This window comes from Callorhinus ursinus, unplaced genomic scaffold (assembly GCF_003265705.2).
Source record: "Callorhinus ursinus isolate GAN/ISIS: 27379988/994484 unplaced genomic scaffold, GSC_fseal_2.0 scaffold8, whole genome shotgun sequence".
NCBI classification, from domain to species: Eukaryota; Metazoa; Chordata; class Mammalia; order Carnivora; family Otariidae; genus Callorhinus; species Callorhinus ursinus.
Window position 1 is genome coordinate 60,397,499 of NW_027397070.1, and position 20,463 is coordinate 60,417,961.

At 54.7% G+C, this 20,463-nt stretch overlaps 1 protein-coding gene across 10 annotated transcripts in view; it reads right to left on the reverse strand.

The window, feature by feature from the left end:
* Positions 1-20,463, reverse strand: part of TTC7B (tetratricopeptide repeat domain 7B) — a 248,922-nt gene that overhangs the window by 12,708 nt on the left and 215,751 nt on the right. For all 10 annotated transcript variants that reach the window (XM_073895744.1, XM_073895745.1, XM_025869471.2 and 7 more), the window contains one exon: positions 18,724-18,926. In XM_073895744.1, the coding sequence (XP_073751845.1) occupies positions 18,724-18,926 (203 nt within the window). The remainder of the gene's footprint in view (positions 1-18,723; positions 18,927-20,463) is intronic.

Genomic DNA, 20,463 nt, shown 5'->3' on the forward strand with positions numbered 1-20,463 from the left:
CTCCGACTTCAGCATTGTAAAGGCTAACAAGGCATCTGCTTCCTCCCCGAAAACATCTCAAAAGCAGCCTCTGAGCTGCTCCCTTTGGGTCCCAAGCACAGCCCCACCCCCAGCCCTGGGAGGTGAATCACTGATCTGTGTGCTAATGCCTGGGGGTCAGACACTGCTGCAGGCAGGTCCTGCGAGGCCAGGCCAAGGGCAATGGGGATCCCCGTATCTGGTGGGGTGAGCTCTCTTCCCCCTCCATTGCAACCCCCGGGGCAAGGCATGCACAGATCCCACGCGCACGCACACAGAAACACCGGCATCAACGCCTCTATGACTCGGCACAGCGCACTGACCTAACTGAAGAAATGTCAGACCACGCAAGTCCCATGCACTGTCAAAGGACACCAGTGAGAACGTCCGCCTCTGTGCACCTCAGGCTGAGCACCCTGGCGAGGGGTGGAAAGGGGACAGGAGGCGGCCCTGGGGTCCCCAGAAACATACAGAGACGCTGGGCATCCTCCTTACCCTGACGCCTCTGACAGCTCTTGGTAAAATTCCAGATGATTCTCCACCTTCCCCTCCCCCAATTTGCCATTTAAATTGCACGCCCCGGCGTTGCAGTGAGTATTAGCTCAGAGGCTCCGTGTAGAAACGAATATTAGCCACCACTTCTTAGGTGAGAGAAAGCCAGAGCTTGGCCCTGGTGCTGCGGGACCTGCACAACCCAGGCAGCATTTTCCGTGGGTGCTAACTCGGCTCCCCTGGCTCGTCCTTTTCCACTGCTAATGGGCAAGAGACTGCTGCTGACTTTCTTCTACATCTCCCTGGCTGACTTATTTATTTATTTTTATCTACCTTCCCCAACAAGTCAGGCAGGGTGGCCGGGAAGTCAGCGCTTCCCCGTGGCCCCACGGCCCGAGTTATCCACTCAGTGGAAAGTTTGGTGCTAATCACTCCCCGGAGGCGGAGGCCCAGGCTTCCACCCTCTGGGGAGGCTGCTGCCGCCCCAGGCGGGTTCGGGAAGATGGCGTTCCACCCCAGGCCTCTGCGGCCCAGCCAGTGAGGTGTGGGCCACCGGGAAGGTCTGAGCCAACTTCAGGCCCAGCCTTCCCCCGGGGTCCGGGGACCGTGGCTTCCACAGGTGAGAAGGGCAGTGCAGGCAGATGCTTGGCTCCCCATGAGGTGACGGAGATTCGTGGGCATGGAGGCAGAGACGTGGCCCAGAGCTCTGGTGGGGCACGTGTCTGACAGGCCCCAGCTGGAGGTTCCCCAGCCTCTGGAGAATAGTCACACGTGACCCCCACAGAGCTGAGCTGAGGGCTTGCTGGGAGAGTCCTTGAAACCCCTGCCCCATTCCTGAGGTCCAGGGGAAGCATGTCACACCTTTCACTGGGGTGTCACTGACTTGCTTCTGACCATTTACCACCAAATGTGGCAAAAGCCTGTCTGAGTTATTCCCACGGACAAGTCCTGGCCTTCCCTGGGGCAGGAACACAGGGCTGCTGGGGGGCATCTTGCCGGTCGGTCAGTTGGTGGAGGGCACACCGCCCCAGGCCAGCTCTGTGGCCCACCCCCAAGCACCCAACTTGGGCAGAAGCTTCTCTCTGCCTCACTTTTCCAGCCTAGAACACAAAGCACTGGAGTAGATGCTCAAGATGACAATTCTAGGGTCTGGTAAAATCTTCCACCAACAAGTATTTTTGGGGATCACCTATTGTACCTCCAGTTTCAGAACTTAAGCGTTAACTAGAGAAACAAGCAGAAAATGTTACAGGGCAGCGTCTCTTTCTGCAGTCTGGGGGAAAGACTGCCCACAGCATGCCAGGAAGGGACAGGGCGGGGGCCTTCCTGGAGGAGGAGAGGCGGACCCAGACCAGGCAGCGGCCCTGGAGCCCGGCTTCCCGCGGCGCTACGTTGGCCGGGCTGAGCACTGCGGGGTCGCTGGGCCGTGCCTTGTGCCTTTCTCTCTGACACTTGAAAGCTAGCCAGTGGCTGGAGACACTTTGGTGTGGACGAGTATCAGAAGACGGGCTCACTGGCGGTGCCAGAAGACGACTGGATTTACAGGAAACCCTGAAAACTCAAGAAGCCAGCAGTGCACAGGAAAAGGGCTCGGCTCCCAGCTGCTGGACTGTGTGCAAACTCAGGCACCTGGAGGCAGGGCCTCGGGAACTCATCTCTGTCACCCCAGGGACCCGTGTGGTCCTCGGGACCCAGTAGACACTCATCTCCCAGTCGTGAGTCAGTCACCCCCTCCTGTCCAGGCCTGGGTCCACCAGAAGGGCCTGGAAACCTCATCCAGCCACCGTGCCAGCTTGCACCTCTGGGCAAGGTACATCTCTGTCTGGGTGGTGGGGTGACAGGTGTGCTCCTCAGCCAGGCTGGCCAGCAAGGCTTCCAGACCCCAGCCCTGCAGGCCACCTGGGGACACAGGCTCATCGGGCTCCATGGAGCACATGGGCTCCACCAGCAGCCACCAGGACAACACAGAGCCAGGGTGCACCTCAGGTCTGAGCATTCAACAGGCCCTGCTGGGGGCCCCCGGACCGGGGCTCCCCCCCCGCCACCCTGGCCCCAGCAGCACCCCGCCGCCACTGGAGACAAACAGTTCTCTTGACAACGCCCTGAGACACAAACGCTGCTGATTCACCCCGGGGGACGTGGTCATCTTGGCAAGCGCCTTGCCCATCCCTGCCAGGGTCTGGCACCAGCTCTTCTTTCCACGTTTAAACAGAAACAAACAGAAATGATAAGATACTTCTGATGGAGAGAGGACTGGAATCAATACGCCTTGGAAAAAGTTTTTCCACAAATGACAAGAGAACTTAACAACATGGAACCCAGGCAGGCAGGGCACGGAGCTCGCTGGACAGTGCTCGGCTCTGGCCTGACTGCCCCTCCCCGCCCTCCAACCCCCCGGCATTCCTGGTGCAGCACAGCCCAGGAAAGCTCCCATCTGGTGAGAGAAGAAAACAGGCGGTGTGCTCAGAAACGGGGAGTTTTACTCCTGGTTTTTTGCCAAGACTTTCTCCCGGGGCCCCCCAGACTTGTCCCCAGGCCGGAAGAGTGACAGTGGCAGACGGGCCGGGGACTCGCGGGGAGCCGTTGCCATCAGGGAACCGCATGGCTGCTGCGGAAATGGGACAGGGACTCAGCCTGGCACTTTCTTTTCCAACACAACTGAGCTCTTATCATTGGCCACTTTGATATGGAAAAGATCAGCATCAAGATCAGAGTCATTTCCTCAAAAATCCCCCATGAGCTCTAACGGGAAGAGCACAGTGATGTGCCCAGCCCCCCAAACAGAGGCTGGCAGGGCTGAGCTAACATGCACCGGCCACCTGCTGTTGGGTGGGCCGTGGCTAACAAGGAGCATCGAGCCTCCTCCCAAGCCAGATGCCCATGCACAGAGCTCCGAGACAGATCTGAGAGGGGCTGAAACAATCGTTTGCAGGGAAATGGGAAACCGGCAGCAATAGCAAGTATGGCTCCCGAGGTTCAGCGCACGGGCCTTGCATGCCGCGTGGATTCAGGAAAGGTAATGCTGAATACTGCTCCCTGGGGTCCACGAAGTGGCTTCTCAGAGCTGTGGGTGACCTGCTCGGAGGCTGTGGCTGCCCAGGAGCTGAGGGGATGAGGTCCTGTAACCCACTTGGGCACCCCCAGCTCTCTGGTCGTGATGCTGAGCTGAGGAGTGAGCCCCTCTAACACAATGAGTGAGGGAGAGCGGGACCATGAGGGTGCCCGGTGTCCAGCCTCTACCGCCTCTGGGGGGCCTTTCCACTTCACACATGATTCTCACAGCCACACTGGTTTGGGAAGAGGAAGGCCCAGAAGACTAGCCGCTGCTGGGTAGATGTGATGCGCTGGGCAAGTGCTCAGCACCGTGTTCAACCTTTACAACAGCTCTGTTAGGGTGGAATTTTCATTTCTGTACGACAGAATTTCATTTCTAAATAGCATGTCCAAGTCATACAAATTGCCAATGAGCGAACAGTAGAGCTAGAACTCAAACGTAGGTCTTTTTGCTCCAAGCCACGCCGCCCTTCCTGTCGCCTGCCCGGGCAGTTCCGAGTCTCGTCCTTTCTCCCCTGAGCCTCCGCCGGGCTGTTCTGTCTCTGTCTAGAGCGGCAAGGTGAACTCCACTGTATCTGTGCCATGAGCACTCTCCACCCCGGAAGTCCTGAGTCAGGGACACTGTCCCTCTGCCCATATACCCTCTTGCTCCCCCTTTGCCTCCCTATCCCGCATTAAACCATCTAGATCTGAGTCCAGTGGCATTCTGGTAAACTGGCTCTCTGAAAGAAAAGGCCCTGATGTGTAGTGCTTGCCAATTTCCATGGTATAAATACCCCACCATGGCTGGTTTCAAGCTCCCCATGATGTCACTGCCGGCGGAGCTGGGGAAAGAGGAGCAGAGCGGGCTCACCGCCTGCATCTGCTAATGGGCGGGAGCTCCAGGAGGCCAAGGCACAGCAGCGGGGGGACCATGGAAGATGCAAGGGACACTGGTGCCATACAATCCACCCATCCTGTCGGCCAAAGCACACTGCTATCCTGATGGCTGGGGCTGGGGTGGGGGGTCAGCCAAAACACTCTTCAGGGTTAAAGGAGGCAGACAGGGAGAAAAGAGAGATGTTTTCTTCAGTGATCAAGCAGCTTGACTGGGGGAAAGCTGAAGGCATCATGGAACCACCCTCAGAACACCTGGGAAAATGGGGCTGGGGGCTTTGTCTTCTCCCATTTAGTCTCCAAAAAAAAAAAAATTCAACAACACAGCACTTTGAGCCTGCTTTCTCTAAAGCCAATTTTCTTGTCAACTGGGTTGTGTCCCATGTCATACTTGCTGGTGGGTGTGTGGGCATCCGCGCCGTTGTAGGGGGTGGCTGGAGGGGGCTGCTGTCGACAAGAAGGATGGGACTGTAGCCGGCTTTCTTTAATCATTCCAAAGGCAGAAGCAGATGTGTCACCTCTATGGAAGATGCCAGGCAGCAGGTAAAGAATTTAACAGCTTGTGGGAGTTCTAATTAGATTGCCAATTATAACTCGATTGACCTGCCTGGCTTTGAAAGGCCTGGAAAAATGCATGTTGTCCTTAGGAAGAAGTAGATTCTGCTTCTAGTTTGTTCTGGGAGATCCCTGCGGGGATTGCTTGCTTGCACTTTGGTTCTAGCCCCATGCCTCTGTCTGGACTCCTGCTGCCCTGATGCAGAGGATGAGAGAAAATCTGCGGGGACTCGGATCCCTACAGGGGGAGGGGCCGTTTTCTGCACTAGGCATGCTTTGCTCCTTTATTTATGAAAAAAGACTCAGCATCGTATACCACAGGCTTCCCTGCAGGGGTGGGCCAGCAGTTTCTGCTTCCTTTGGAAGGACATCAGCCAGCACTGCAATTACGGATCTAATCAAGACTGACCTCTTGGGGCGCGTGGGTGGCTCAGTCGGTTAAGGGGCTGCCTTCGGCTCAGGTCATGATCTCAGGGTCCTGAGATCGAGCCCCACATGGGGAGCCTGCTTCTCTCTCTCCTCCCCCCTTGTGATCTCTCTCGCTATCTCTCTCTCTCAAATAAATAAAATCTTAAAAAAAAAAAAAAAAAGACTGACCCCTTGGCAAGGGCAGATCCCAGGCTGTGTGTGTGTGTGTGTGTGTGTGTGTGTGTGTGTGTGTGTCCAAGATTCCTTGCAGAAAAGGCCACTGTTGTTACCAGCCTAGGTCACCACCTTCCCCTGGGGGCTCTGGCACCTGGCAGGGGAATCAGGGCCCCAACAGACATGACAGGGGAGGTTTCACATTCCTCCGAGGAACCAAGGCATGCATTCACTGTTAGACACCATGACAGTCCTTCTGGCTCACACAGGGGCTCTCATCTGATTCTCCCATCATCATCCCTCTTCATGGAGGAAGACGCTGAGGTCCAGAGGAGCCCAAGGCCCTCAGCTCCTCCATCTATAATTCAAATCACTCCCGTCTCCCACACTTATCACAGTGATCTTGCTGACCGGGACCCTTCCTCAGCATGGTGGCTTCATGGACATCCCCTAAACCAACTGCAGGGTGCAGGGCCGGCCACAGCCCCGAGCCGAGAGCAGAGCGGGCCCGTGGGGACAGGAGGGCTTGCGAATCTGGCAGGGTCAGGCCCAAATGCCAGCTATGGTTTGGATGAATCGGGTGGATGGGAAAACTGTAAATGACCAGAATGTGCATTTCCTCGTTAGCCAAATTTCTCTCCTGCTCCTCAAATGCTGGTGCTCTTTGGGTTTCGCCCTTGGCCCTCTTTCTTTCTCTCTCTCTGATTCACAGCCCAGCTGGGAATGGGTCTCACGTACTCCCATTGCTTCAGTTGTTCCCTCCAGGCCACCACGGCTTCCTAACCATGGCCCCCGCCCCGGAAATGCCTCCAGACCCAGCCAGCCACACGCCAGGCTTGCATTCCTCTTCCCAAAATTGCCCCTCCTCCTGCATCTCCTTGTGCCCGGGAGGCCGTCTTAGCCATCCAGGGACCTGAACCAGGTGCCTGAGAACCAGACAAGAGCCTTCCCATTCCCTCACCAAACCTTACTGAATCTGCCTTCTCAAAATCTCCTATCCTGGACTGTCAAGATGTTCCTAGCTGGGTCTAGTCCTCCGTGTCTCAAGGTCTAGTCCTCCGTGTCTCAGCTTCTGCCTAACTTAGCCTGCAGGGCTTTTAGAATGATCACTCCAAAATGCAAACCCGACCATGTTACTTTGTTTTAACCTGTCTTAATCTTGAAACATTTCAAGCATGTGGAAAATCAGAAAGGCTAATATAATGAACATCCATATACCTATCACCTAAATTTAACAACTGTTAACTTTTTTCACACTTGCTTTGTCTATTTTGGGGGCAAGAATTGGTTTTTTAATTATAGGCATTGTGATACTTCATCCCTAAATACTTCAGCAGGAATCTCTAAAAAATAAGGATGTGGAACCACCCTTACCAAAATTAACAGGACCTCCTCACCATCATCTACTACCTGGCCGCAACTGTCCCATACAGATCTCCAAGGGCTGCTTTGTTTATTATGTATTCAAGCTCCATCGGTCCCCAACTTGTGGCAGAGCCACATCTCTACTCAGCTGCTGACGCCTGGCCCTCGGGTCATACCTACGGTGGAGCCGTGTCTGGCCCTCCTCCTCCATGCGACCAGATAGCCTGTGACCTGCACCCTGGCCTACGGGAGCTCTTGTGGCTTTTCCTACACTTTCCTTCTAGACTCGAGGGTCTATCTAGTCCAGCATGTGGCACAGAACCAGGCTTCGCGCATCTTATACGCGCCGTGTCGTCTAATCGTTACGACGGCGACTGTGTGCTGTGCTGAACTCGTGGCGGGGGAGGCGAAGCCAGAGTGGTTCGTGGCACAGAGAAGGTGCCCAAGTACTGGGTCCCGCCCTGCGCACAAGCCTCCAGCTGAAGATGTTCTGAAAGGCCTGAGAAGAGACAAGTCCTGCAAAGGTTTTCAGAGACAGGTGTCCCATAAATACCAAGCAGACGAGGAAAGGGAGGGATGAGTGCTCACACGTCAGTCTGTGAGCCTGGTGGGAGGTGAGAGCGGCCAAGTAACCATGGGGAAGGGGGGTGGCTGCCGGGGCGGAGCGGCTGGAGGCCCAGGAAACCTGGGGGAGGAGCTCTCAAAAGGCTTTCCTGAAGCTCCTGGAGCTTTCTGAACACGGGGGCCCGGATCTGGGAGCTAGGGGTGGGCCCTCAGACGGTGGATCTGTCCTCTCCCCACCACAGGCTGTGGGGCCTCAGGGGGCACGTGAGGGGCAAGGCCGCCTCCGGACCCTGGGCGGTGCTCTCACCCAGTGCCCCTGGTTGGAGCCTCTGCACACCTGCACCCCATTCCTTGGTCAGCGGCGCTCGCTGGTTTCCAAGATCAGGAGGTCTCTGAGGACAAGGCCCAGAGCACACTTCTGTGACCTGTATGGGGGAGGGGGCCTGCCTTGGCTCCAAGTCACCACCTTTCTAGAGCCCCAGGGTTTGAGACTTGGTGAGATTTGGTTTTTTGTTACTGGTACGTTTGTCATTCCTTCCTCCTAAGCAACCCTGCACTCCTCCCTGCTTGGCAACAGGATGGGTGCCAAAGGCGACCCTGGAGACTTCCCTGTGCCCAAGTGGGCTCATCAATCAGTGCTGATGCTGGTGATCCAGGCAGACGGGGCAGGGGCAGCTGTGAGAAGGGGGTGCTACACAGTAGGGGTCACCTCGAGGCCAGGTGAAGAGGCAAGTGGGGAGACCAAGTCTGGACTCCAGTCAGGAGCAAAAGAGAGAGGATGCAAGCGCAGGGGGTGCTTTGTGACCCTCAAGACAAACTGGAGCCCTCCAACCCCCTCCTCCCCCACAGCAACGAGCGGAGTTCTGGGTGCTCATCTCTTCTCCACCCCCACCCCAAAGCGAGAAGGCACGTCTCAGACAGAGAAAGTGGGCATGAGGCCTTTGGGAGTGACGGTGTCAGGATTCCTGGTGGGTCTGCCGCTCCCTGCCCTGTGCTCTTGGCAAGTCCCTTCCCCTCTCTGGCCTCAGCCTCCCCATCTGTACAAGGCGGGTGCTTAGACCGGGGAGTTTTGTTGGGTGTTCTAAATCCCACAATGCCTTTGCTCTCTGGTGAGTGTCAGGTCCAAAGACTTCCCGGCCACTTTAGGCCCTCATCCCTGATACTGATGAAGAAAAGCTGGAAGCAGTACTTGCGAGAAACTTCTAGGGCATCCTCCCCAGGCTGGGGCAGCCAGCCCAGGGGGCCCCGAATGTCACTGCCTCGTGGTGACAGCCACACCCTCCTGTTGACTTCAGGAGCAGGCAGCAGAGGGAGGAGAGCGCCGAGGCAGGGCTAACATCCAGGGAGGCCCGCAATAAGGCAGCGCAATTAGCGACGGCTATCTGGGAACACAGAACAACGCAGATAAGTGAAACCTCGCATCAGATCGTCTGATCCAAGCCAGGGCGCAGGAACTGTGGCAGGGCAGGAACGCGACGGAAGTGAAATGTCAAATCATACCGGAATAATGGGGCAGAATTTCTAACAATAAGTGGTTTGGATAGAGTATGTCAGATCTTAAATAATTTTAGATCATAATTACTAATGAGACACTGAGCTGCACTGCCTGTAATTAGTCATCTGAGACTCCAAAACAGAAAATGGAAATAAACACAGAATTAATTTTTTCCGTAAGCTGCGGCAAAGGAAGGCCCAGTGACATGGCTCGTATTCAGAGCCTGCACCGGGCCTCTGTTGTTTCTGGGTCTGTGATTTCAGCCCTCGATGAAAGCACCGGTGGCCCGATGTCCTATCTCCCTGGCCAGCACGGAGAAAATGCCGCAGTGGGTAGGAGGGATCCAAAAACCAAGCAGAAAATGTCTGCAGAGTGTATCTCTGCACCCACTAGCAGCGGGAGAGGGTGCGGGAGGGAGTGGCCAGAACGAGGGCCATAAGCCACGCAGGAGTCACGTGGATGCAGAAGCTCCACGTTGCCAGGGGACACTCCTTTCGTTCTCAGGACGACACACATACCCAACAAACAGAAAATGCTCTAAGCTAAAAATACGTATTTTCCAAAAGAATATGAGGACACAGCTTGAGTCATAAAAAAAAAAAAAAACCTTTCAAGTACCTGGTTCTTCCCCCAAATCATTTCCAATCCCTCCCCCTCCTCCCCATGTGGTTCTCGCCCCCCGACCTGGCTCTGGTGGGCTCACTGTTATTGCCACCACCGTCATCCTACCCCAAACAGGTGCAGGCACGGCGCAAACCCAGTTAGAGCAACATGCTCCCCCCTTCCTCCCCAGAGGAGCCCACCCTCAAAGCTGGACGTGAAAGCAAGGGGCATGTCTTGGTGCTGTGGAAACAAGAGAAGCTACTTGAATCTGGGTTTGGGGGTACAAGTAGAGACTCCCTCAGCCTGGGACCAAGATCAGAAGGTACGCCCCGAACGAGACACCAGGCTCACAGTCTACAGAGGGAACCATATAAGAAGGGCTAAGGATGTGTCCTGGGTCACCATCAAGGGACGAGGGAGTGTCCTTGGGAAGAGGTGACCAGGGGGTGGCTTGCCAGAAATGCCACAATAAGAGAATTCATCTTAACAGAGAGAGTAGGGTTTGGGCGTCTGTTTTTCTCAAATAAAAGATGGTATTTAATGATATTTGTATGGCACACTGGGGCGAGAGGACCGGGTTGCTCTAGGCAAAGGGTGACAAGCTCCCCACTCTCCTTGGCACTCCCAAGGGCAGAGGCTGTCCCCTTCTTGGCTCATCTGGAGCCATGGGACATTGGTGGGGACCTCTGGCCTAAAGGGAAAGTGAGAGTTGGAGAGTCCGGGGCCCAGGAAGGGGCTCTCTGTGTTGGAGGCAGGGCTACTATCTGGATCTGCACAGCCCCAATCCCTTGGCACCTGCCATGTCACCCTGTCTGCCTCCGTGTCCCAGGCTGTGTGGGGGTGGCCATTTCAGCCTCCCTGGCATCTGTCTCTGGGAACCTGGCATCTGGCTTAGAGGGTGAGCTCCTCTGGTGAGGAGGAGGGGGGGGAGGGCAGGGGGTCTGCCCAGGAAAGGTACCATTCTTTATAAATTACCATTTCAGTTCCTAGTCTGAAAGTAGGTCTCTCATGGGCATGGTTATTGTGGGTCAGCTTCTCAGAGGGGATCCTCTCCGACTGAGCTGAGAGAGACAGAGAGCAGACTGCCAGGGAACACACATGGGCCCGGGAAGACCACTGTGGACTCCAGCACAGCTGCCTACACACTGTTCCATGGCAGTCTATGGTCTAAGGAAAGTGACCCCCACAATCCCCACATGGGGTACAGGGGCCAGCAAAGAAGAATGTGCTTGGGAGCAACAGGATGGAGCATCTGAACTTGAGTGGGGTGGCCACTGCTCCCAACCAGGGCCCCAGGGCTGCCCCCCTATTCAGCCGCCCAAGCAGCTGCTGCAGGTCAGCCTGGGGACCCGGCTGTGCCAGGCACACCTGACAGGAGCCCCACCTTCCAGCGCATTGCCTCCCTTTTGAGATTTGGCCTGCAATACACTCAGATCCCGTTGCACTGGAAGGTTCCATTAATGAGCTGACTTGGTCTCCATGGCCTCATGTGAAACCATGTGCTGCATCCCCCAGTCCCCCCTCAATGTCACTTCCTATACTCATGGTGGGAAGGGAGTGTGTAAAGGCCAAGCCAACAAACACCCAGGGGCCTCTGCACAAACAAACAGCCTGACTATTTAAAAATAGCATGTTCCAATGATATTTGCTCACAATCCATTCAAGGGAAAGCACCCAGTGCTTTGAGGGGACTCGTTTTTTTGGTTTTTTGTTTTTAAGATTTTATTTACTTATTCATGAGAGACAGAGAGAGAGAGAGGGAGAAGCAGGCTCTCCGCGGAGCAGGGAGCCCGATGCGGGACTTGATCCCAGGACCCTGGGATCATGAGCCGAGCCAAAGGCAGATGCTTAACCAACTGAGCCACCCAGGCGTCCCTGAGGGGCCTTGTTTGTAGAAGGGGAATAATGACATCTGTCAAGGAAAACTTGGCTCTTGAACTTGTTGTTCTCCCTCTCACCCTGCCCCACCTCATCTACCCACCACGCCTGGTCTAGACCCGCCACTGTGCCACCTCAGGCATGGAGCCTCCCCCAAGGAGCAGACGGATCCATGAAGAAGGAACTCTATGTTTGTTCAACAGGTGCTTCAAGGGAAGGAAGTCAAGGGGCTGAGAGCCCCTCTGCAGGGGTGAGTGGGTAGGGGTCAAGAAAGGCTTCTCAGAGGTGTGACACTTGAGCTGGGCTCCATGGCAGGCTCTGCTGCCCAGGCCAGTCTACAGAGCCTGCCCAGCCCCTCCGTCCAGGTCCAGGGCCTGCTCCCCCCCGCCCCCCACCCCCGGCCCCAGCCCAGGGGTGGGCCCAGCTGCCGGCAGCCCTGGTCCGGCCCCCCTGAGTCCAGCCAGAGAGATGCTTCCCGTCTCTGCCTGACAAGTCACACCCCCCTTCCTATTCCTTTCAACTCTAATAAGCTGGGCTACAGGCTCCAGAGAAACAGAAAGTAATAATTAAAGGCAAAAGCACATGGTTTTGGCCAACCACGTACCATGATATATTCTTATTTCGGCTCCTCCACCTGCTGAAATATGGTTCAGAAGGAAAGCCGTGCCCATGGGAGGATCTTTTGGAAAGGAGATGCCCCGCCCCCCACTGTCAAGTAGATACAGAGAGGCTTCTACCATAGGTGCAACCCAAATTACAGAGAATGATAGTAATGTTCACAGCTAGTGTTTATAGAGTGCTTTGCAGCCTGTATTCATTTAAAAAAAATTTATTTATTTATTTGAGAGAGAGCGCACAGAGGGAGAAGGGGAAGCTGACTCTCCGCTGAGCAGGGAGCCCGACTCGGGACCCTGAGATCATGACCTGAGCCGAAGGCAGATGCTTCACCGACTGGGCCACCCAGGCGCCCCTGTATTAACTCATTTAACCACACAATAACACCATGGGGGGCACTATGGTTCTAGCTGCTTAACGGCTGATGGAATGGAAGGCTGGCGGAATGGAAGTACAGATAGATTAAGGAACTTCCGTCAGGCTGTACTGTTTGCACGTGACAAAGCTGGGATTTGAACCCAGGCTCAGGCTGGCTCCAGCACCAGGCTCGTAACCCCTGTGCTGAGTTATCACTCAAGCTGTAGACGCTTCAGTGATTTCACAAATGTCCGATCTTAGTGTCGCCCAGCCCAGCCCTGGTTCTGCTCCTAAGTTGCAATGTAGCCTGGGACGGGTCACCAAGAGCAGGTTCTCCAGCGGTGAAAAAGAAATTGTCCACCTTAGAGCCTACTGTGAGAACAAACACATCTGGCAGATGAAGTTTTACAGTTCTTTGTAGAGGTTATATTCATGCCAAATATTAATAGTTCTCTAAAGGGCCTTGAGCTACTTAAGGGGCTCAAATGTAGTGTGCACCATTATAAGAAGGGAGAGAAAGTAGAATAAGGAACAGAGTCCTAATCACCCAACAGAATGCACTACTTTTTCTTTTGCACTCTTAGTTTGAATCCCAGTTATAACGAGTAAAGATATTAGAGAAATTAAGTCTTGTACACTTAAGGGTTCTATCAACCAGCGCACAGATGTGTAGGGAAGGGAAGACATCTAAATATTTCATTAAGTCTTTCTTCAAAGGAAAAAATATTGTTCTTCTTAATTTTAAAAGCATTTTTTTTTAAATCCAGGAAGTAAATAAAATGCAATTCATAGATAAAAGAGCCTTCTCACTTGGCCATGGCAAGGTTTCGTTCCTGCCAATCATTCTAAGTGGAGGAAGAAAATGGATACTTTAGATGAAAGGGATCCATTTCCAAAGACCAGCATTTGAAAGGGGCAGGGTGTCTCGATTCTGTTTCATCCATTTCACTGTATTACCCAGAGTAACAGAAGGGATCAAGGACCGCTCTTCAAGACGGGGTTTGTTAGGGGAAAACCGGAGCCATGCCCGTGTGAAACCCTGCCCCATGTGTCTGAGCCCTCGGCCGCCCTCAACCCCAGCGCCCCCTGGCCAGACCGACGGATGGATCAGACAGATACAGAGACACAGGCTGCCCATCTCTGGGGTAACACTGCAAGTTCATCACCTTCATGCTGCATCTCTCTTCCAACAGAGGCACACATCTGAAAACACGCTTCCAACTAGTAAAATGCGAGACACAAGCAAGGTCCCCCCAAAGCTCATGAAAGAGACGGACACTTGAAAAGACGCGAGGGAGAAAAACGCCCAGGTTCCATCATTTTGCAGTGCAAGCTGCCGGCGGCAAGCCAGAACTCCCCTCTTTCCCTGGATTCAGACCCTCCCTGCCATCCAGCCAGCTCATCATGCATCGTGGGAGGAAGTCTTTTTCCCACAGTCAACAAGCTCGAAGACAGTTTAAAGGGAGCTCGGACGCCCAGCCCCGCTCTGAACTTCCGAAGAGCCTTCTTCCTGATCAATGCCGTTAGCCAGCCTCGTTGTGACGAATACTTCTGGGTCAAACCTTAGAGCTGGTAGAACAACTTAAACGCAGTAACAGTCCACAAGACACATCCCACCGCACGGCACACTGGCTGTCCTCCATCCAAACCCACCATCCACGTGACAAGCCTCTGCCACTTCTTCATCACATGCACTTTTCCAACAGCTCAGCCATTCTGCCAGTCTTGCCCACTAATGTATGCCCTGAAGTCCAATGCCACTTCTAACGGCTTTCACGTCACTCCAGATTTCTGGAGTTTGGGGAAACATAAGACCGTGGAGAAAACCCTCAAAGACAGCCTGTGTGTGAGACCACCTGAAGCCATCGTGACTGACCTCAGGGGGGCTTTTCATGTCTTAACGATCCTTCCACAGAAGACAGGCCTCACCCCCACTCCTCGGGTGCAGTGCCGGGCCCACCCCATTGCCCCAACTGCCTCTCTTCTCAGGCATCTTCCCATCTCTTTGGGGAGCCCCACCAATGGTCTCTCACCGAGACTTCGTCCGGCCGGGGGGGTGCAATTTCCCACCTTCCCCAGCCTTCTGGTTACCCTCCTCTGAATGACTGCTGGCTTCTGTCCCTTTCTAGGCCTTGTCTTGGGAACGTCAACATTCGAGAGGCTGGCTCCTTAGTGCTTTTAGCCTTTATCTTCTCCTCTCTGAGCAACAGCTCTGGAATACCAGTGCCTCTGTCGTACCAGACTTGCTCTAGGGGGAGGCTGGCCCCTCAGGGTGACACACCAGCTCTCCTCCTGCCCCCCTGCGGGGGCGGGGTGGGCTCTGGCTCACCCCTGCCGTCTCCCGCTCCCCCTGCGCCCAGTCCCTCTCCAGCTCACAGCCCTCTTCAGCGCTCTGCCCCTTCTCTGTGGGAAGCCCTGGGAGGCCCCCACCACTTGCCTCTGCGCCCCACCTTTTCTCACCCTGTCACATGGTCTGGAGGAAGGCCTGAGTGTCCCCGCCAATACGGTCTAGGATAAATTTATTTCTCCCTCTTCGCTTTAATCAGCGCCTCTCCGCACCGCCTTCTTGGCTCCCTGCCATGCTCGTTCCTCTCCTGAAAGTTCTCCCTTTCTCACTCTCCAATCTCGCGCATTGCCCCCAAGAGCTCAGACTGACGCTATCAGATGTTAAGCAGATGTCCCTGTTTGCAAAGCCTGTCCCTGTCCTCCTGGTAATTCTGTCCTTGGCTGCCCTGAGTCTCTGTGCCTGTCCCTGGCCTGGGCAGCACTGCCCAAGGAGGCCGTTCCTCTGCCCCCCAGCCACCGGCAGCCCCGTTTTCCTCCTCTCTCCTTACTCCAGATCACAGGACGACTGGCGTGGAAAAGGTTGCTCTGGGTTTCATTAATTCATTTGGGGTACTGGGAATGAAATATGGCATGCAAATGCATGTAAATGTATGCGCTTATGCAAAAATGATATGAAAATATGCCTTTAGATTCTCTGGAAGAAGTCTGATCACTCTCCGAATTCCTCCCCTTGTCAACAACGTTACTTTGTAATTCCTTATCCCTTCAGCTCCCTGGTCTTTTAATGTCTGCCCACACTCAGCTCTCTGTCTCCCTTGTCTGCTGCTAACTTATTATTAATATTAAACACATTATTTCTGCTCTCCCTTCTTTCTATATGTGAATTTAAACACACAAATGAAGGCTAAAACTATTAGAAAAGTGTTCATTTTCACTGGGGTGTAATTTACATTTCTTTTGTCAAGTCTGGCCTTCTGTTAACCTTAATGAATACCAACTGCCTCCAGGTCATTATTGCTTTTTTAGCAATATGAATGTGTTTGTGTTTCTGCTTAAGTGGTACCTCTCCTCCACGCTGGCTCCAGCGATCTGGCGCACGCTCCCACCCACAACCCCTAGAAGTTAACAAGCCGAGCTCCTGACCATATTCAGGTCTCTGCCCATTGCCATTTGCCACCTGGGTTCCACCTGCAGTGGACATGGCTTCCTTCCTCCAAAACAGCTCCCTCTCACTGTCCCTCCACTTCCTCACTTTCCTCCCTGAGCAGTACGGCTGGTGTGGACACACTTTCCGTTGTCTGGTTTTTTCTACGACCCACAGTCGGCCTGCAATGGGTTCCTTCCCCGGAAACCCCCTTGGTTGGTTCTTGGGAAGTCTCCAGTGCTCATGTTCTTCAAACTCCTTCTAACTCAGATCTTCTGAGCCTTGCCCTGGCCTGGCCCAGCCCCTGGCGTGCACCCTCCTCACCCTGAGGGCAGGGCGACCGTCATGGCTCTCGGCCGTTTCCACCCCGCTCCACCACAGAAGTCTTGAGCCCCTGGCTCTTCCCAGGGCCTTGGTGGTAAAAGGCTTCTGATCTCTCTGCTGACCCCTGTCCCTCAACCTAGGGACCTGCAAACCAGTCTGGTTTCCGTGAGGGCAGAGGCAGGACCTTTTGTGCCTTGATAAGAGATTTCAGTTCTGTGATTTAATTTGTGTCTGGCCCTAATATTATCCCCATTCATACATCTGAGGACGCTAAGGCACCAAGAGGGTGATTTGCTCGTGGTCCCAAAGCCAGTAAGTGACAGAGCTGGGATTCGAATCTCACACCTTTTCTGGCCTGGAGCCTCATCCTTAGCTTCTAGAGTGTATTGCAAAGGCCACCTTCTTCCCTTCTTAGGCCCCAAGCCATAGAAACACAGCTTTTCTGCACAGCCTGGGGATGGAGGCAGGAAAGAGAGGGCTGTGATGTGTCAGGGCTAGGGGACCTGGGGGCTCTGGTGGCCTCCCCTCCACAGACACCATGTGGGGGGCAGTCTGGGGAACATAGGCCAGGGCGTGTCATTTACAAGGTCACCAAGAAGGGGCCATCCAAGCTGCCCTTTGGGGGTCATCCCAATCAAAGTCCCTGGGCAGTATTAGACTCCAAGGATCTAAACCCTTCGAAATTTGTAGGCCTGCTGGTCTCAATCTGCCTCCAGTCTGGACAGTTTCTGAATATATCAGGATGCACTGAGAAAAGTCTTAAGGGTTTATGATGACTATTTTCTACTGGCAAGAATGCCTCTGAGCCAGACAAGGCTCAGCTGTTGCCCCTGATCCGGCAGGGAAGGTGAGGCCTCACCTGGGCCCCCGCTCACCAGCTCCCCTGGCCGGGGCTAATCCTTTTGAAAGGAAAGCATCTGCCATTGGTTGGGGAGCTCGGGTGTCTTGAAAAGTTCCAAAGGTGAAACAGAAAACTTTCCCAGTACGATTTTCCTATTTGATCTTTTGTCTCATGTGTTACCCTTGGGGATGAACAAGAAATACTTGTCTGAATAATTCATAGGCCCCAGGGTAGAAACACGCTGCTTCTTTTCAATAAAAAGGCTGGGTACACAGCGTTGATTATACCTCTTCTGCGATGATCTAGCAAAAGCACAGAGATCTGAAAAGCTCTTTACAAATCCCTCGTACAATAGAGAGACAGAAAATTAAAAGCCATGTAATATTTTTAATCAAACAGACCAATGTTTGGATAATATGTAAAATTATTTATAAAGCTGTACTAAGCTACAAAATGCTCAATAAAGGGAAGGTGAAAAAATCAAGTAGCTGTAATTATGATAAGGTCTGATTTATTTTTAAAACTGAAAACCAGTAGTTAGTCACTTCTGAAAGTGCTGAGCCCCTATTACTATGAGAAATGGCCAGAGAACGAAGGCTTTGGGATCCTTCCGAGAACATCTGACTTCTTAGGCACAAAACTGTACCCTCCTGGCGCTGGATGAGACTCACAGCCCCTCGAGCTGCTTGTTTTCATTTTACAGAAAGGAAACTGAGTGCAGACAGCTTAGGGTCTTTTTCCCCAAGGTTCAAGAGCCAGCGACTGACGGCGCAGGGTCTGTTCCCAGACTCCCTGTCCAGTGCTCGCTCTTTGAATCCCACACTAACCCCTGATTACGGACACCGGGCTCCCAAGGGCTGCAGACACGAAGGCCACCTCAGCTCACTCTAAGGCTCCCTCTTCCTGTGGTTCATTAAATCAGACATGCCCTACCCCTGAGTACGAAGCACAAATCCCAAACCTCAGCCTGGCACGCAGGGGCAGAGAGGCAGAAGGGCATTTTAGCAGCAACTCAGACCTTGGTAACTTTTGAGTTTCGATTCAGACTCTCGCAAGAAGGTAACAGGAGACTGCCGGCTCAATACATGTGCCTAACACCGTCAGCGCAACGACGAGAAACCTGCAGGTGATCAGGCCAGGTGATCCCCACTGGACCGAAGCTGAGGGGGAGGGAGAGCTGACTCCAGGCCAGGCAGGGAGGGGAGCAGCACTGGCAGCCCCAGGCTTCTGGCCTGGGCATCTGGGAGGCCGCAGGTGCATTTCTGGGGAGCCACCAGCCCCATACGCAGGGGGGAAACTAGATGACTTGCCTCCTCTAAGATGCCCCTACTAGCTGGCAGCCTCAGAGACAAGCTGGAGTCTCCCCGGGTGTGGACACCCCCCCGAGGTGGCTGCTACAAGCAAGGCCCAGGGGACCAGTGAGTCCCACCACCCCTTGAGCAGAACAGGACCACTGGGTACTGCGCTTAAGGCTGAGCACGGCCAACTCCCACGGACTCCATCTGCATAAACCACACGGGAATAGTGCTGCCGGCCCCATGCAACTCGACAGCCTGGCAGGCTAAGTGCATGGGCCTTCGAAGAGGAAGAGGGTTTAGGGGTCATGAGCTACCTGCTGCTTCCAAGGGGAGCCCCAATCCAGGAGTGGGGTCCCAGCCTGGCTCTGAGACTCACCAGTCGCTGCATGCTCTTCACGTGCGTGGGGCTGATGGATAAGGCTTCTTCGTACCACCGCCGGGCTTCATCTAGGTTCCCCCGGAGCTCAGCAACCTGGCCGCGCATGTACAGGACGTTGTGGGACATCGGGAAGAGGTTGGCAGCTTCCTGAGTACAGGCTGTGGCTTCTGCAGGCTTCCCGATGCCAATGTAGACTTCAGCTGTGGGGAGAGAGCAGAAGGCAGATGCTTTCCGGGTTCACTGCCCTTCAGAGGCCCTGCGAACTGCTGTGATTCTGGTTGGGGACATTTACAGCTCCCCCATGGGAGTCTGGCAGGGGCCCATCCGGAATACGCAGGGCCCAGAGCCAGCCAATCCCCCGGCCTGAGTGGACCCACCCACTGTGACACAGGGACTCCAGTCGCTCCTGCTGTAGGGCCTCAGAGGGCACACGTGTCACCACCCGCCAGAGGGGAGGTAGGCCTGCCTGGCTCTGTCCCCCTCTGAGGACCCCCACGCTCAGGGCCCACCCTGGTATCCGGGGCACCTACCTTCGGCCCTGACAACCGTAAAACCGTAAAGAAAGGACTGGGATGGGCCCAGGGACAACTAAGCCAGAGGCACACAACCCTTCAAGGGCACCAGCCTGTTCTCCTGATGCCAGAAAGTGTACACACGGAGCAGGCTGCGGCTTCCATGTTTACGGGCAGGAGATAAAATGGTTGCTCCATCACATCCTGCCCTCCAACCAGGGAGAGTTACAGCGCCCCGGAGACTATGAACCGTGCAACACCGACACAGCCCTCTGAAAACCAAGCTGTTGCTTTCCAAAAAAGCAGGAAAGCGACCTTTCCTCCACTCGCAGGCCTCCGCTCTCTCCCGTGGAGTCCTGAGGTGCGTGTGCCTCCAGAAGTGGAGGGATGCTCAGGTGTCACCAGCCTGGTGCTTCAGCCTGTGCTCCGAGCGCTGGGCCCGCGTCTTCAAGGACACTGGACCCCTCTCCTCTTTCCTTGGCCGGATCTGTCAAGACTACTGCCCGAGTCCTCCTCAGGTGGCTGCTGTGCTCTGGGCCCATCGACCCCTTCTCCTCTGTCCCGCGCAGCCCCTGGCTCGTCGGTTCCTGCCTGGACCACTGGCCCTCCACCTCTGGCACCTACACCTCCAAGTTCCACACAGAGTGGTATTTTATGTATAATATAATGCACGCCAAAACAGAAACGGTAGGACAACACAATACAAAAGAAATAGAAAAGTTTTACTATTTTCCTTGGGCAGCACCTCACGAGTTGCCGTCTGGAGGCCGCTTTGCAACTGCCTTGACTAGGCCAGGGCCTCCTCGGGCCCCTCAGCTGCTGCCTGCCACGTGGTCTGTCCCACCCAGCCGCTGCCAGGTCAGCCTCCTGAGGTAGACGTGTCCTCCCGCCTGCAGAAAAGCGCCCGTTCCTTAAGGCCCCCTGCCTCTGTTCACCCCTCACGCCCTTCAGCCTTCCGTCCAGCGGCCTCCTGGGGAGGCCTGCCCTGACCATCCTACTCAAAGTGCTGTTCCCCACGTCCTCAGCAGGACCCTGTTTTGTCCTCTGCTTCCTTGTCCTCCCTAATTCCGACCAACAGGTTTATCTCGTTTGTCTCCCGCGCTGGCCGCGGGCCCCCTCCAGAAGGCAAGCCGTAGGCCACACAGGCGTAGGGACCGCGTTTGTGCTGCTCACTGCTGTGTTCCCAGGGATGAGAATCGTGCCTGGCCTAGGCAGAGCTCAGGAA